The 15,253-nt window shown below is 38.6% G+C and overlaps 1 protein-coding gene across 3 annotated transcripts in view; it reads left to right on the plus strand.

Annotated features, from left to right (window-relative positions):
• ptpn4a (protein tyrosine phosphatase non-receptor type 4a) overlaps positions 1-12,623 on the plus strand; it is a 439,903-nt gene extending 427,280 nt beyond the window's left edge. For all 3 annotated transcript variants that reach the window (XM_060827024.1, XM_060827026.1, XM_060827025.1), the window contains one exon: positions 7,708-12,623. In XM_060827024.1, coding sequence (XP_060683007.1) covers positions 7,708-7,794 — 87 coding nt within the window. In that variant the 3' untranslated portion in view covers positions 7,795-12,623. The remainder of the gene's footprint in view (positions 1-7,707) is intronic.
• Positions 12,624-15,253: the final 2,630 nt, after the last annotated feature.

The raw sequence follows: 15,253 nt of genomic DNA on the forward strand, positions 1-15,253 counted from the left end.
TCTTACTGTGATTCTTGTTATGCCATACTGAAAAAGCAGATGATTAATATATTCTCACCACATAGGTAATTTAGCAAAGCATTGAATTATAAATAGAATTTGCCTTTTAGTTTTATTCTTTATGCTTGTTTCAAGACTACTGTGAACAGTTTTGGTCTCCTTAGTCTGCAACACACAAGCAGTTCAGAAAAGGCTCCCTAATGTCCTTTAGGGAAAGGAAACTTGTCCTTAACTGATCTGGCTTGAATGTGACCTGGTAATAGATATAGACCTAATCTACCAAAGTTTCTTAAACAGGAAAAAGCTACCTCGCAGGAATCTGTCAATTATGTTTCTTCCTATTCTTTTTCATGGGATGTGAGTATCCCTGGCAAGGCCCTAACATTTGCTGTGCAACTTTGACTACTTCTGAACTCAGCGGCTTACTAGGCCATTTCAAAGGACCATGAAGATTTGCTACCGTTGCCGTAGGTCTGGAATCACATTGGCCAGGCAAAAAATAGACAGAAATCCTTCCCTAAAGCTAGTGTGCTTCCAATTAAACCTGTTGGACTATAACCTGGTGTTGAGAGATTTTTAACTTTATACACCCCAGTCCAACACCGGCAACTCCAAATCATGCCTAGGAGGAGTAGCTTTATCAGAGTACAGCCTCAGGCTTGCCAAGTGGGTACCTGGGTGATCTATGCATCTGTCACTTATTTCTGTAGATTCATGCCCTAGCCCTCATAAATGAAACAGGGTGAGAAAGTTCTGGAGAGGTTATTATGACAATCCAGTGGCCTCATTATGATAATCTAATGGCCTCATGGTCACCATGACTGAGTCCAGACTATTATTCTAGTTTTTTTCAGTTAAATTTCAGTTTCCCAGCTGGATTCATTGGATTTGAACTAGATTTTGAACTTGTGTCCCAAAGTCATTGTTCCAGGGTTGTATATTGAAGGTTCAAAAAAATATAGCCACTGTCCTACTCTCCCTTAATGGAACCCCAGACAGAGCTGAAGTAAACATGATATTTGTATATTATCCTTTCAAGAAAAAAAGATTAAAATCTGAAAGGAATTTTCCTCTTCCACTTTGTCCACGTCAAGAAAAAAAAATTGATATACATTATGGAAGGAATTAGTCTGATTAAACATTTCTCACTTACAACAGTCAACATGCTGATGCACCCAATAATGGTTTCAAGGTTGAGAGTTACAGAACTGACTGGGAGCTATTCTAGAGAGAAGGGCTCAGCAGTTCTCATCTGGAACCAATCTGAGTTGCTGGTTTTTGATGGAAAGGGAAATAATTATTGAATTAATTGTGCTGTTATAGAGTGGAGTGTTCTTTCTAAATTAGTTTCTAACACAAGTCAACATTCATGTTGAAGGTTAGGGTGGATGAGACTGCCACCTGGTGATCTGTAGGCTGTATGGACATACTAGCCTCTACAACTCTTAATTTTGCCAGGATTGCAGTTATTTGTTAGATTTTAGAACTAGTTCTAGCACTAGTGCACAATTTCTCATTTATTATAAATTGTGTTGGTTTTAATGTATAAGAATGTGGAACCATTCTTTACAGTAATTTGCAGAGAGGCCAAAAGGAGTATTCTTTTGAATAACCCAAGCCAAGCACCAGTACGTAATTAGCACATGAATGAATTGTCATCAATAAAAGGCCAGAGTGGTATTTTAAAAGTCAAACCATCATGTAAAAACCAAGAGAACTGAAGAATTTAACAACAACATGATTTTTTTAGTGCTTTTATTGTCCATCACTAATGTCTAGGCAATGACGAGCATGAAAGCAAAGAAGTAGAGGAGAGCCAATTGAAGGTTTGCACAGAGGGATACGTTTTTTTTAAGAAGAATCATAAAAGAGGAGAAGCAGCAGGAGGTGCAGTAGTTTGGATAAGAAATTGCAGAACATTTGTTGGAGTTCTTGAAAGAAGTAATATGCTGTGGATAAAGCAAAAGTGAGAGGATGTACAATATTTGGACTTCAAGAAGGCATTTGGTGAGGTGCTTCTTCAGAGGTTATTGCAAAAAATAAAAGCTAATGGTACAGACGTAAGGTTGGCATAAATTGAGGATTGGCCTGGAAACAAGCAGAAATGGTTCATCTGGTTGGTAAGATGTGACAAATGGTGAGTACAGAGATCAGTGCGTGAGGCTCATCTTCTATAAATTAGTTGGTTGGACGTAGTAAGTTGTGAAGAGGATGTAAAGAAGCTGAAAAGTGACATATGTAGATTAAGACAGTGGCAAATATCTGTCAAATGGCATATGCTGTGAAGTTGACAATTTTGGCAGTCAGAATAGCAAAGGTATATGATCTAACTGGTGAGAAATTGCAGCGAACAAAGATGCAAAAGGATCTGGGTGCCCTGTCGCCTGAATCACAAGTGGTTAGTGTGCAGATGCAGTAAATAATTAAGACTATGAAAAGAGTTCAAAGAAAGTTCACTATACTAAAACCTGGACTGTTTTGTGAAGAAGGGTTGAACAGGCTAAACTTGTCCCCACTGGAGTTTTGAAGATTAAGAGGTGACTCCATTGAAAAATCTGTTACTCAAGAAGGGAGTAAGGGATAAATCAGGAAAGTACAGGCCAGTCTGTCCAACCTAAGTTGTGGAAAAACTATTGGAAGCAATTTTGAGGGGCAAAATTAATCTGCACTTAGAGACACAGGAAGTAATCAAGAACAGTCAGCCTGTCTTTGTTAAGGGAACCTTTGCTGTTTGTGGTTAAAAACAAACAATTTAGATTTGAATGTAGGAAAGTTGATCAGTCACTTTAACAGATGATACAAAAATTGGTGGGATAGTAAGTAGTGAGGAGGTTAGCATGAGATTACAGGAGGATGTAGATGGCCTGGTCAGATGGAATTCAATCTGTCTTAGTGTGAGGTGATACTCATCGGCAGGATAAACAAGGCCATTGAACGCACAATAGGATCTTGGGAAGCATCAAGGTTCAGAGTGATCTTGGTGTGCGTAACCATCAGTCCTTTAATGTAGCAGGACGTGGTAAATTGGTTGGGGCTAAGAAAGCCTCGGGGAGACGGTGACCTGGTGGCATTATCGCATGACTATTCCGCCGCATCTGCTAGAACATAACAACACGATGGTTGGAGGAAGAGCGCCTCATCTTCTGCCTGGGATCCCTCCAACCACAAGGGATGAACTCAGATTTCTCCAGTTTCCTCATTTCCCCTCCCCCCACCTTGTCTCAGTCGATTCCCTCGAACTCAGCACCGCCCTCCCAACCTGCAATCTTCTTCCTGACCTCTCCGCCCCCACCCCACTCCGGCCTATCACCCTCATCTTGACCTCCTTCCACCTATCACATCTCCATCACCCCTCCCCCAAGTCCCTCCTCCCTACCTTTTATCTTAGCCTGCTGGACACACTTTCCTCATTCCTGATGAAGGGATAATGCCCAAAACATCAAATTTCCTGTTCCTTGGATGCTGCCTGACCTGCTGCGCTTTTCCAGCAACACATTTTCGGCTCTGATCTCCAGCATCTGCAGACCTCACTTTCTCCTTGAAGATATTAATCCAGAGACCTGGGTAATGTTTTGGGAATCCGGGCTTGTATCTTGTAATGGCAGATGGTAGAATTTAGATTTTAAATTCCAGAATTGAGTCTAATGATGATATGAAACTGTTGGTGATTGTCATCTGGGACACTGGCATCCTTACCTGGTCTGCCCCACATGTGACTACAGATCTGGAGTAATGTGACCGACTCTTAGCTGCCCTTGGGCCAATTAAAGATTGGCAGTAAATGCTGTTCCACCTAGCAATGCCCAAATCCTATGAATTTTTTTTTAGAGTGGGATACTTACCTTTATTAGCTGAGGCAAAATGTTTCAGAGCTGGGAGATTTTATTGGAACTATAAAAAAACTGGTTGGACCACAACTAGAGTATTGTGTGCAGTTCTGGAATCGACATTGTTGGAGAAATGTGTTTGCTTTGGAAAAGATGCACAGGAGATGTACCAGGATGTTGCCTGGGCTGGAGGGTTTTACTGTGAAGAGAATTTGGTTAAACAGGTTGATTTCCTTGGAACAGAGGAGACTGACAGAAGAGAATCTGTACAGAATGGAAAGAAGCCATTTTAGATTAGATTACTTACAGTATGGAAACAGGCCCTTCGGCCCAACAAGTCCACGCCGACCCGCCGAAGCGCAACCTACCCAGACCCATTCCCCTACATATACCCCATCACCTAACACTACGAGTAATTCAGCATGGCTAATTCACCTGACCTGCACATTTTTGGATTGTGGGAGGAAACCGGAGCACCCGGAGGAAACCCACACAGACACAGGGAGAATGTGCAAACTCCACACAGAGAGTCACCTGAGGGGGGAAAGATGAACCCGGGTCTCTGGCGCTGTGAGACAGTAGTGCTAACCACTGTGTCACCGTGTCACCCATCAAATCCACACCGACCCACTGAAGAACATCCCATTGACTTGTAGCCCCCACCACCACAAACCCTCCTTCCCACTCGCAACTCTCCCCCCCCCCCCCCAAAATCACCACCACTACAACCCTACATTTCTCATGGCTAATCCATCTCGTCTACACATCCCTGATACTATGGGCAATTAGGCATAGTCAATCCACCTAACTTGCACATCTTGGACTATGGGATGAAACCAGCAATATATAACATTATGAGGGGCATGGACAGGAAGCATAAATTTAAGGTTAGGGCCTAGCATTATGAAGGTTCGTTAGTAAGAATGTTCCCACCCAGAGAGTGGTGGAAATCTGGAACTCCCTGCCTGTAAGAGTGGTAGAGACAGAAGCCCCCAACAATTAAGAAGTTTTTGAAAGTGCACTTGCGATGCTAGGACATTGAACTCTGTGGAGCAGTTGCTGGAAAATCCAATGTTAATTGTTCATGACCAGCATAGACTCTTCAGGCTGAAGAGTCATTTTCTGTACAGGAGACCATAATGACTCTGTCATACAAGATGAGGGGTCTTGACAGATTAGGTATGGAAAAGGTGTTCTTCTCTTGTGAGAGAATTTATAACTAGGAATTATCCTTTAAAAATAAGGAATTTCCCATTCAACACAAAGCTAAGAAGAAACTTTTACTGTCCTTAAAAGACAGTGAAAGCAGATCCATCCCCATTTGCCTCTTAAACCTTTGCTATTCATACACCCACCTATATGCCTTTTAAATGTTGCAATTCTATCAGCCTCCACCACTTCCTCTGGCAGCTCATTCCATGCATGCACCACACTGCGTTTAAAAAAAACCTTTCTATTTATCCTATCCATACCCCTCATGATTTTATAAATGTCTATAAGGTCACCCCTCAGCTTCCGACACTCCAGGGAAAATAGCCCCAGACTGGACAGCCTCTCTCTTTAGCTCAAATCTTCCAACCCTGGCCACATTCTTGTAGATCTTTTCTGAACCCTTTCAAGTTTAACAACATCTTCCCCATAGCAGGGAGACCAGATTGAATTCAGTATTCCAAAAATGGCCTAACTAATGTCCTGTACAGCCGCAATGTGACCTCCCAACTCCTACGCTCAGTGCACTGACCAGTAAAGCAAAGCATACTAAACGTCGCCTTCATTTTCCTATCTACCTTTGACTCCACTTTCAAGGAAGATCTCTTTGTTCAGTAATACTCCTCAGCACCTTACAATTAACTGAATAAGTACTGCCCTGATCTGTCTTTCCAAAATGCAGCACCTCACATTTAGCTAAATTAAACTGCATCTGCCACTCCTCTGCCCATTGGCCCATCTGATCATGATCCCATTGTACTCTAAGGTAATCTTCTTTGCTGTCCACCACATATCCAATATTGGTGTCATCTGCAAACTCACTAACTGTACCTCCTATTTTCAAATACAAATCATTTATATAAATGACGAAAATCTTATTATAAGCAAAGAAAAATCAATCCTTTTCCTAGTGAAGTATGAGTCCTATTATTAATGCTTTAATTTCTTGCTTGCAACCTTGTCAGTTGTGTTACCTTTTGATAACTCTCCATGCATTAACCAGATGTGATTATCTCCATCTTTTCCTAAGACAGACAGGTTAACTCGGTGTCTTTTTTTCCCAAGACTATAAGATACGGGAGCAGAAGTAGGCCATACAGACAGTGGGTCTGCTCTACCATTCATTTAGATCCTGCCTTTTCCCCATAACCCTTGATTCCTTTACTGATTTAAAAACTTGTCAAACTAACCTCACCCTCGAGTGCTGCTTATAAAAATAAAAACTTTTTTCCAACCTGAATTAAAATTACAAATGAAAACTGTCCTTCTGCTGGTACAGGTCAAGAATCCCCCTTATTTGAAAACCAATGAGTTTTTCGGTCCACTATAGTCCATTTGTGCCCTTTGGGGAAACAAACTGGACCTATGGACATGCTGAGTTTGGTCCTTTGGGGGGAGAAAGAAACTTGACTTTTAGGTCATTTCGGTCAGGTGAAGTTATTTTCCAAAAGGCCTGAACACAACATGCCTACGGTTCCTGTCGGTCCACTTTTGAAAAGACCTTCATTTTTTAGGTCTTCAGTTTTTGGGCGTATAGAAAATGATACCCAATCTGTATAACCTTTCCTTCTAAACTTTACCTGCAGGTGGCCTTGACCATCTGTTTCTTTGTAAGTCAAAAAAACTTAACTTACTAAATCATTTCACAGGTAGCTGAGAAGTGATTTAAGTCAAGTCACATGCTTTCTTGAAAAGACTCTCTTTAGCTTTCTCTTCCAAATGATTTTCTGATTTTATTTTTAACTACAAGTCATCTTCACAGAACTAAAACCAAAAACCCATTGATCTCAGCTTTAGAATTCAAATTTCCAAATTATATGGTCAACCCTGCTGTGTGCACCCTGCCAGTTGAAGTCCCGAAGTAGACAACTAAAATGCACTTTACAACCTTATTCCTCAATAACAGGAATAACTCTCAGCTACCTTCATCCCAGCCCCACCCTCCTCTCAATTATCTCTCCACTCTGCAGACTTCAATTTTCCTGCTCCTCGGATGCTGCCTGACCTGCTGTGCCTTTCCAGCACCACTCTAATCTAGACTATGAGGAGAGATTGACTAGGTTAGGATTATTTTTGCTGGAATTAAAATGAACTGGGGGGAACTCTTAGAGACTTATAAAATTCTAACAGGACGAGAAAGGGCAGATGCAGGGAGGATGTTTCCAATGGTGGGTGTGTCCAGAACTAGGGCTCACAGTCTGAGGTAGACCATTTAAGACTGAGATGAGGATATATTTCTTCACTGAAAGAATGGTGAGCCTGTGGAATTCATTACCACAAGAAGTAATTAATGCCAAATTGTTGAGTGTATTCAAGAGGCAGTTAGATATAGCGTTTGAGGCAACTGAAATCAAAAGGTTTGGGGAGAAAACAGGATTATGCTGTTGAGTTTGACGATCAGCCATGATCATGATGAATGGCAGAGCAGGCTTGAAGGGCCGAATGGCCCCTCCTGTTCCTATCTTCTATGTTTCTATGTTTAACAATTTTCCAACCAGCAGACAAGGCCCCCAGTGTCTCAAGAAGACTTCACTCATTTTGTGCAAAGCTACCAATTGTGAAAACCTCATCTTGAACAATAAAAAAAAATTTTGATTAAATAGGTTTCATTCTGTTGAATGTAAAATTATTGAAAATAAGCAACTGAACTTTCCTTTTTTCCTTCCCACAGAGTCAATACAAGTTTGTTTGTGAAGCTATTATGAGGGTGTACGAAGAAGGCATTGTGAAACCATTGCAGTCAACACTGTACAATTAGCCGAAGGATAAGGTCCTTGCTTATTGTTGAAACTGATTTGCTGGGTACATTTACAGTGTCATAACGTGCTTGAACAACATGCTGACCTGATATGAATTGGAGGATTGAAGATGGCAAACTGGAGCATGGACAATGAGAACCTAAGCACTGTTGCACTTTATGTTCAAAAAGAAGTAGTTTCTGCTTATGTGATCATACTGACGGCAATTATAATGAACACAGTTGCCCTAATTTCTGAAATGCCGTGTCCTCTGCTCCGGTTTTGTTCAGGGATATCATCGGCTTTTGGATTCCGCTGTAGTGCCAAAAGGAGAACTACCTACGTGATTTTTCCCTCACCTGCCCATGAATTTGTCCTCTTCCTGGCTGGTTTAACTAAGGGAACTTATTCAGAAGGACCACCTTCAATGTTATACATTTTCTGTTCATGATCTGACTTGACCATCTTTACTTGACCGTTTAGAGGAATCCATGAACTTGAAAATGTGTGCTGCAGTGGAATTGTTGTTTCTTTTTATTAACAAGTGTTCGCGCTGCCTTTGACTAATGTGCGTATAAAAGTCTCATCTCTAGATTGTGTTCATTAATGTAGATTATAATAAAAATTAAGATTCAGTGAGCACTTATTAGTCAAATTGACCCAAATTGTCTCACTTTCAAATTTCGATGTGCAGCTTTTTAACTTATGATGAAACTACAGCAGTCACTCAATGCATATTCTCCTCTGTTCCTGATCAAAAATCTTGGCTTTTTTTCTGCACTTATGTGCCAATATTCCTATATTAGAAATAATTCTTTTATATACATATAGATATAAATAAATAACTTTAGAGAAAAAAAACTCTCAATGAGTTTCAACCAACAGTAACATTTATGGTGAGTTTTGGGCTTCAATGATGAAGCAGTGGAGCCCAAAATGTAAATAACTCTATTAGGAAATTTAGCCTTAACCACCCGTTTCCTAGCAGGATATTAGAATCTGGGTGCTGTTTACTGATTACACATCTCACATTGGCTAGGACAATCTACTCCAAAGACTTGAGTTCATATCTAGTCCAGGTGGTGAAATCTTACTCTACTGTTATTTTTAAGGCCACCAAAAATATTAGTTCTCTTTCTCCACAGGTTTGATCCTGCAGTGTTATGGGGAAAGGTGTGTGCCTGCAATTTTCCTTTCATATTTTTTTTAGGCACTTGGTGATGGGTGCTCACCTCCCCTATCGTGCCACGTATAAGCTTGCCTTATACTATTTTAATTTTACTTCAGTTATCAGCACTAGATTTGTACCCAAAGAACTGCACAAGAGAGGTGCTGTAGGGTAATTTTTATAGTAAGACACTAAGTCAAAGTACTGGAAGATACAAAGCACAAATAGAAGCTGGTAAAATAAACAATATCTGACTTGTGAAGTGCTGATGGATGTTGCAGTTTTGCTAGTCAGTATCCCAGCAATCACTTGCAGAGCTTTTGGCACCAATGATTAGTAACAGTACACATAATTTAATTGCCTGCATCCTGATCGTGCCTTTTTTTTTTAAAGAAAAAGGCACTTTTGGATAAAGAAATTGTTGATATTGTCACGCACAGGAAATAGCAAAATATACCGTTTATGAACGATCAAAATGAAACTTTGAAAAAATACGGATATGCTAGGTTAGGTAGGATGTGAAAGAGCTGTGCAAAGTTTTTGTTTTATTTTAACACGCCACTACTTTTCTCATACTTAAATTTTGCACATATTTTTGTTTCAAAAACCTTTATGGCGTAAAGTAAGAAGTAGGACACTTAATTTTTTTTTAAATGATGAATGAATATATTTTTGACTCTGCAGGATCCAGAGGAGATTGAGACCTCTGAAAGCATGCACTCAATGAACAGTATGAATCCCATTGCAAACAAACTTTTGCCAGAGAATAAAAATGGATGAGTGACTGTTTAATTTATCCTTGTCTAAATATCTGCACATCTGTACTCGTGTGTATTAACGTGTTGTACCCTGTGCAGCTGTAAATAATGCTGTCGAGTTGAATGCCATTCATACCATCAGCGAAATGCAATCCCATTCATCTGGTCAGGATTGGTGAAACAAATAAGCAATTGGGATGGTGAGAACAAAGGGTTAAGCTACGCACAACCAATAATTGGTAGTAACAAGCCTCATTTACTACTTTTATTTCCTTTGGTCTCCTTGGTTGTGTATAACTGCAGTGTTATTTTTTTACTAGATATACCATGAGGAAGGAGGCATGTGAATTGATCCATTTTATTCTGTCATGCTGTATGATGAACATGAATGTATCTATCAACCATGCAAAATTGCAAGCGGTAGAGTAATGACTGTTGGATTTTAAGGATAAATATTTTTCATACCATTTGTATAAAAAAAATTTAAAAGTTTGTAACATTTCCATTAAAAAAAATTTACAGGTTAAAATGTGTTTAAATTGTAAATAAGAGCAATACTATTGAGACTGTCTGTTCAGTGCCAATTCACAATGTAGAGGTTGATTTCTCTATTGCTTATTGACTGTAATCATACAGGTTTAGTGTTTGGATTGTTTTCCATATTGTTTTGAAATTTGGAAGTAATTTGCAAATTTCCATTTCTGAAATAATTACAGGCACTTTATATTACAATATACTACTGACTGAATTATCAAGTGATTTGATTTCATACATAGACGCTAAGCCTAAATGTCTTTGCTTTGTGTATGGAGCTTATAAGAATGCACACTGGTTGATTTGATTTATCTTTGAATTGGGCTGTTAGATCTGATGAGGAGTGTCTGGCTGAGCTATTATCTTCACTTAAATATTTGATACTGAACAGTGATGGTTTGTACTTTTAAGACTGTACCAATGTCCAAATTCTAGGGTTAGCTCAATATTAGAAAATTTCAGTGTGGTTTGAAAGCTTTTTTGACATGTTACCATAATTTGGGACTGCATTTCCCTCCAGCCAATATTCATCACCAAGCTTTCTGCTCAAAATCACCATCTGGTTTCTACACTTAATTCTAAATACTGTTAACTACAGCTGTAGATCACGCCATTTGATTGGGCACAAGGTTAATGTGTATTTTAAAAAAGAAAACAGTATATTGCAGAACTAATCTAAATTTTAGGTAGTATTGATGTTTTTAGTAGCAAAACTTCTAAGAGTATTGCATCTTAGCAAAGCTGGATTTATAAAATTCGGAATTCTTAACTTTATATTCAGGAGCCCAGGCGAATTAAGAAAATAATGAGTAGGAAGGGAATCTCTAGTGCAGAGTTTAAAATGAACAAGCTTTTTGCAAGTGTGGGCAATATATTTACTCAAGTGGGCTATTTGAGTTTGATTAATTTGAGAATTATTTATTTCAAAATTGCTCTTGGGGCTTCTAGTTAAAAGGTTTTAAACCATACTAAAGAATAACATGTTGCCCTGTGTTGAATATATGCGTTAGGAATGGGATAAGTAAGTGTTTGAGAACAGCTTTTCCCATTGTGACAGATGGTATAGAATAAAGTTTGAGTCATTCCTCCTGTTGTACTTATCTTACAATTTCCACAATTCACTGTAAAGTATCTAGAAGGGGAAAGAATGCTTTCTGGGGCTGTTTGGATCTCATAAATCGATAATTAACTAATCTGCTGTAATTATGTTCAATCTTCGTTCTTAAAAAAAAATTGTAATTAGAAAACTGCAGGAGAGCCAATATGATAAAAGCTGCAGATTATTAATGTTGCAATAAGTGTCAATTGTAGGCTTTTATTTCCGAAGTGAAACCTTGTGCCTGATCCTGCAATCGGGACTGTACATATTATAGTTATTCAGAAAAAAATTCTAATTGCAATTTTATGACCCATTTTGATTTGAGTTTTTTTGCTTTCAAAATGCCTATAAGTACAGTTGGTACTGCATATATTTAATGAAAAGCACAAAGTGCTGGAAATTTCAGGTCAGACAGTATTTCTGGAGAGAGCTAAGTTTCCAAACACAACTCGATTACTATACGTCAATTCTGACAATAGGGCACCAATTTGAAACTTCACCTGTTTCTCTCCAAATATACTGACCTGCTGAGTGTTTCCAGCATTTTCTGTTTTTATTTCAGATTTCTGGCACCCGTGGTATTTACTTTTTAATCCAGGTATGCTTGTTTTCCTATTCATTGGCTTTTTTTTTGTTACCTTCACTGAATTTTATTGACACTGGAAAGATGTGACAAGGAGTTATGCTTTTGCAGTTTCTTACTGTATGCTTTAAGAAGGCCTTATTCATTTCAAAAAATAGCTAATAGCGTCTTTGATAACCAGCAAATAAAATCTAGCTTTTTAGAATATCAGCAGGTAAAGAATTGACTGATATACTACCAACATCAGAAAGTGATCAGTCACTTGGAATTGGGTTGGGGCGGGGGGGGTTAGGGATTTAGAATTTTTTATGTCTGACTCACTCCCTTCTAAATTTTTGTGGATATAATTTAATTTGACTTGACAAGAATTGTCTCATTTGGGTACGAACTTAATAGTTTATTTGTGACTCTTAATTGCTCTGTTACAAAAATAAAGAAAATGTGCTTAGTAATTTAAGTGTACCACCCGTGAGTTTATTTTTGGAGGGGCAGCTGTAACTATATGTAATTAAATTTAATAACTTTGTAATTTTTTCTCTATTAAATTTTAAGTTTTAGCTGGTACTTGGATTCTTTTGATTCAAGAAATATTCTTCTGTACATTTTAATGAGGTTTGATTGGGTCCTGTACATAGTGACCCAGTTGCTGCATGTACAGTTAACCTTATGCTTTGTTTATAATAGTAAAACTTGGTTTTTAACAGCAATCTGTGTTTTTGTTTTGCTATTTATTTCAGCTGACTAAAACATGGCTATTCTCTTATTTCTGCATAATGGAGAATCTGAGGATGAGAAGAACTGGGATATGCTTTTGCAACAATGTAGGGGCTGTTTTAAAATGAATTGCAGTGTCAGCCAAAAGCAAGGCATGACAAGAATTCTTCTTTTTGATTTTGTACAAGGAATCTGATCAGGAAGGACCTTAGTTATTTAAGGAAGAATCCTGGTTAAGGGACAATTTTTTGAGGAAGTTATAACTGACCTTTGTTCTTGTTTTTGTAAAGTCATTTTCAAATTGCAAATTGTCCACTTCCAGAAGAAAGAAATTATAGGCATAATTTGAGCTACATATGAGAATCACAAGGAATTTTTTTTTCCCTACATAGATTGTATTGGTTGGGAGAATAATCCTTGCAGAAAGAAGGTTCTGAGGATGCTAAATTAATATGGTCAAAATCATGACTGTTTGGACAGAACAAATAGGCTGAAAGTGTTCCCTTTGACAAAAGTGTCAAAATTCAAAGGAGACAGATTTAAGATGATTTAAGAATAAGGGAAACTTAATATGGGAAAATAATTATGTAGTAATAGTTAGGATCTGAAATGTACAAGATGAAAAGTTGGAGAAGACCAATCCAATCATGGCTTTCAAAGGAAAATTGGTAAATTCTCTGAAGAAAAACATTTGCTGGGATATGACAATGAATCATTGATTGGATAACTAATATTTCCCTGATGCACAGCTGGTTAGGGCTAAAGGAATGCCTTCTATGCTGAGCCATTCTGAGAGTATAATCTATCAGTACCTGCATGAACAATACTGTTTTAGAAAAAGTGAGGTTTGCTTATTTGTTATTCCCCATTAGTCAAATCATATTTGTACTTGTTGCTCGCTAGCCTAACTTTAGATGTCAGCAGACTCTAATGTGACTGATACATCCTTTGAAAATGAAATCCCTGTTTGATTCAAGATTGTTTTGTCCGTTGAGAAAGGTAGATCTCCAGCCCAAACTGTTTCTAATTTCTTTTTCAAGCTGGCCTGTCAGGTGCCAAGCGATCTTTTGCAGAACCTTGATCACATTATATCCTTCCCTTGCTAAACCTCTCAAAATGCAGACCTCACATTTACCAGGATTAAGTTTGAATTTACTCAATTTACCAACTGGTCAATATCAAACTGCAGCCTCCTCGTCACTATTACCAACTTTCATGTCATCTGCAAATTAGCTAATTGTAACTTCTACATTAATATGCAAGATGTTAATATACATAACAAATAGCAAGGGTCCCAGCACCAATCCCTGTGGTATACTGCTGGTCACAGGCTTCAATCACAGAAAGATCCGTCCACCATCACTCTCTGCGTCCTGTTTGCACACCAATTTTGGATCCAGTTTGCCAATTTTCCTTGGATCCCATGGCATTGTACCGTTTGGCCCAGCCTTCCTAGTGGGACCTTGTCAAAGGCCTTACTGAAGCCTGTGCAAATGTCATAAATTTCATTAGCCTGATTTAATATATTTGGTCATCTTTTCAAAAAAAAACTATATTAACATTGTCAGACAGGATTTCACTTTAACAAATCCATGCTAACTATATCTGACTAATCCCTATCTTTCCAAGTGTTGTTTAACTCTGTCCCTTAGACTTCTTTCCAATAATTCCCCTACCACTGACATCAGGCTAACTGTTCTGTAATTATCTGCCTATATCTGCTGCCCTTGAACAAAGATACCACATTACTATCCTTCAGTCATCAGGTATTTCACCTCTGGCAAGGCAAGTGTTACCTATCTTTGTCTGGACCCCAGAAACCTCCTCCGTCACCTCCCATAGCAGATTAGAATACATCTCATCAGGCCTGGATTGAGACAACTAATTAATTTGGTACTTCAGCCAACTTGTCCTGAACAAATTCATGCTTTTTCTTTAACCACCCTGGAGCAATATCCATTTGAGTTGAAAAGTTTGTCGTCATGTTATTAACCCTTCAGTTAAGAGGAACGATTGCTTTGTATTCACCGTGTTCGTGTCCCTGATGATCTTAGACATCTCTATCAGGTCGTCTGCTCCCCCGCCTCCCGACAGTCAAAATTTTCTACTGCAAAGAAAGGCTTGGGTTAAGATGCTTCAACCCAGACAACATTCTGGTGAATCTCCTTTGCACTCCATCTAGTGTGATCACATTCTTCTTATAATGTGGTGACCAGAATAATGCACAGTACTCCAGCTGTAGCCTTACCAAAGTTCTGTACATCTTTAACATAACCTCCCCGTTCTTATAATGTTTGCCTCAACAGATGAATGCAAGCATCCTGTTTGCTTGTTTGACTACCCTATTAACCTGTCCTGTCGGCTTCCCACTGTTCCTCTGAACTTTCCAGTGTCCTGCTTTTCATTGAATACTCCCTTGTCTTGTTACTACTTCCAAAGAAGTAATATTTACCCGTACATTTATCAGGGTTAAATTCCATTTGCCACTGACCTACCCATCTGATCAATCCTTCTACTCTCTCTTGAAACCCAAGACCATCTTCCTCACTCAGCCAGTATTCGTGTCATCTGAAATATGCTTAATATCCATCTATATCATCTATGTTATTTAAATTTATCACAA

Source organism: Hemiscyllium ocellatum, chromosome 7, assembly GCF_020745735.1.
Source record: "Hemiscyllium ocellatum isolate sHemOce1 chromosome 7, sHemOce1.pat.X.cur, whole genome shotgun sequence".
Lineage (NCBI taxonomy): Eukaryota > Metazoa > Chordata > Chondrichthyes > Orectolobiformes > Hemiscylliidae > Hemiscyllium > Hemiscyllium ocellatum.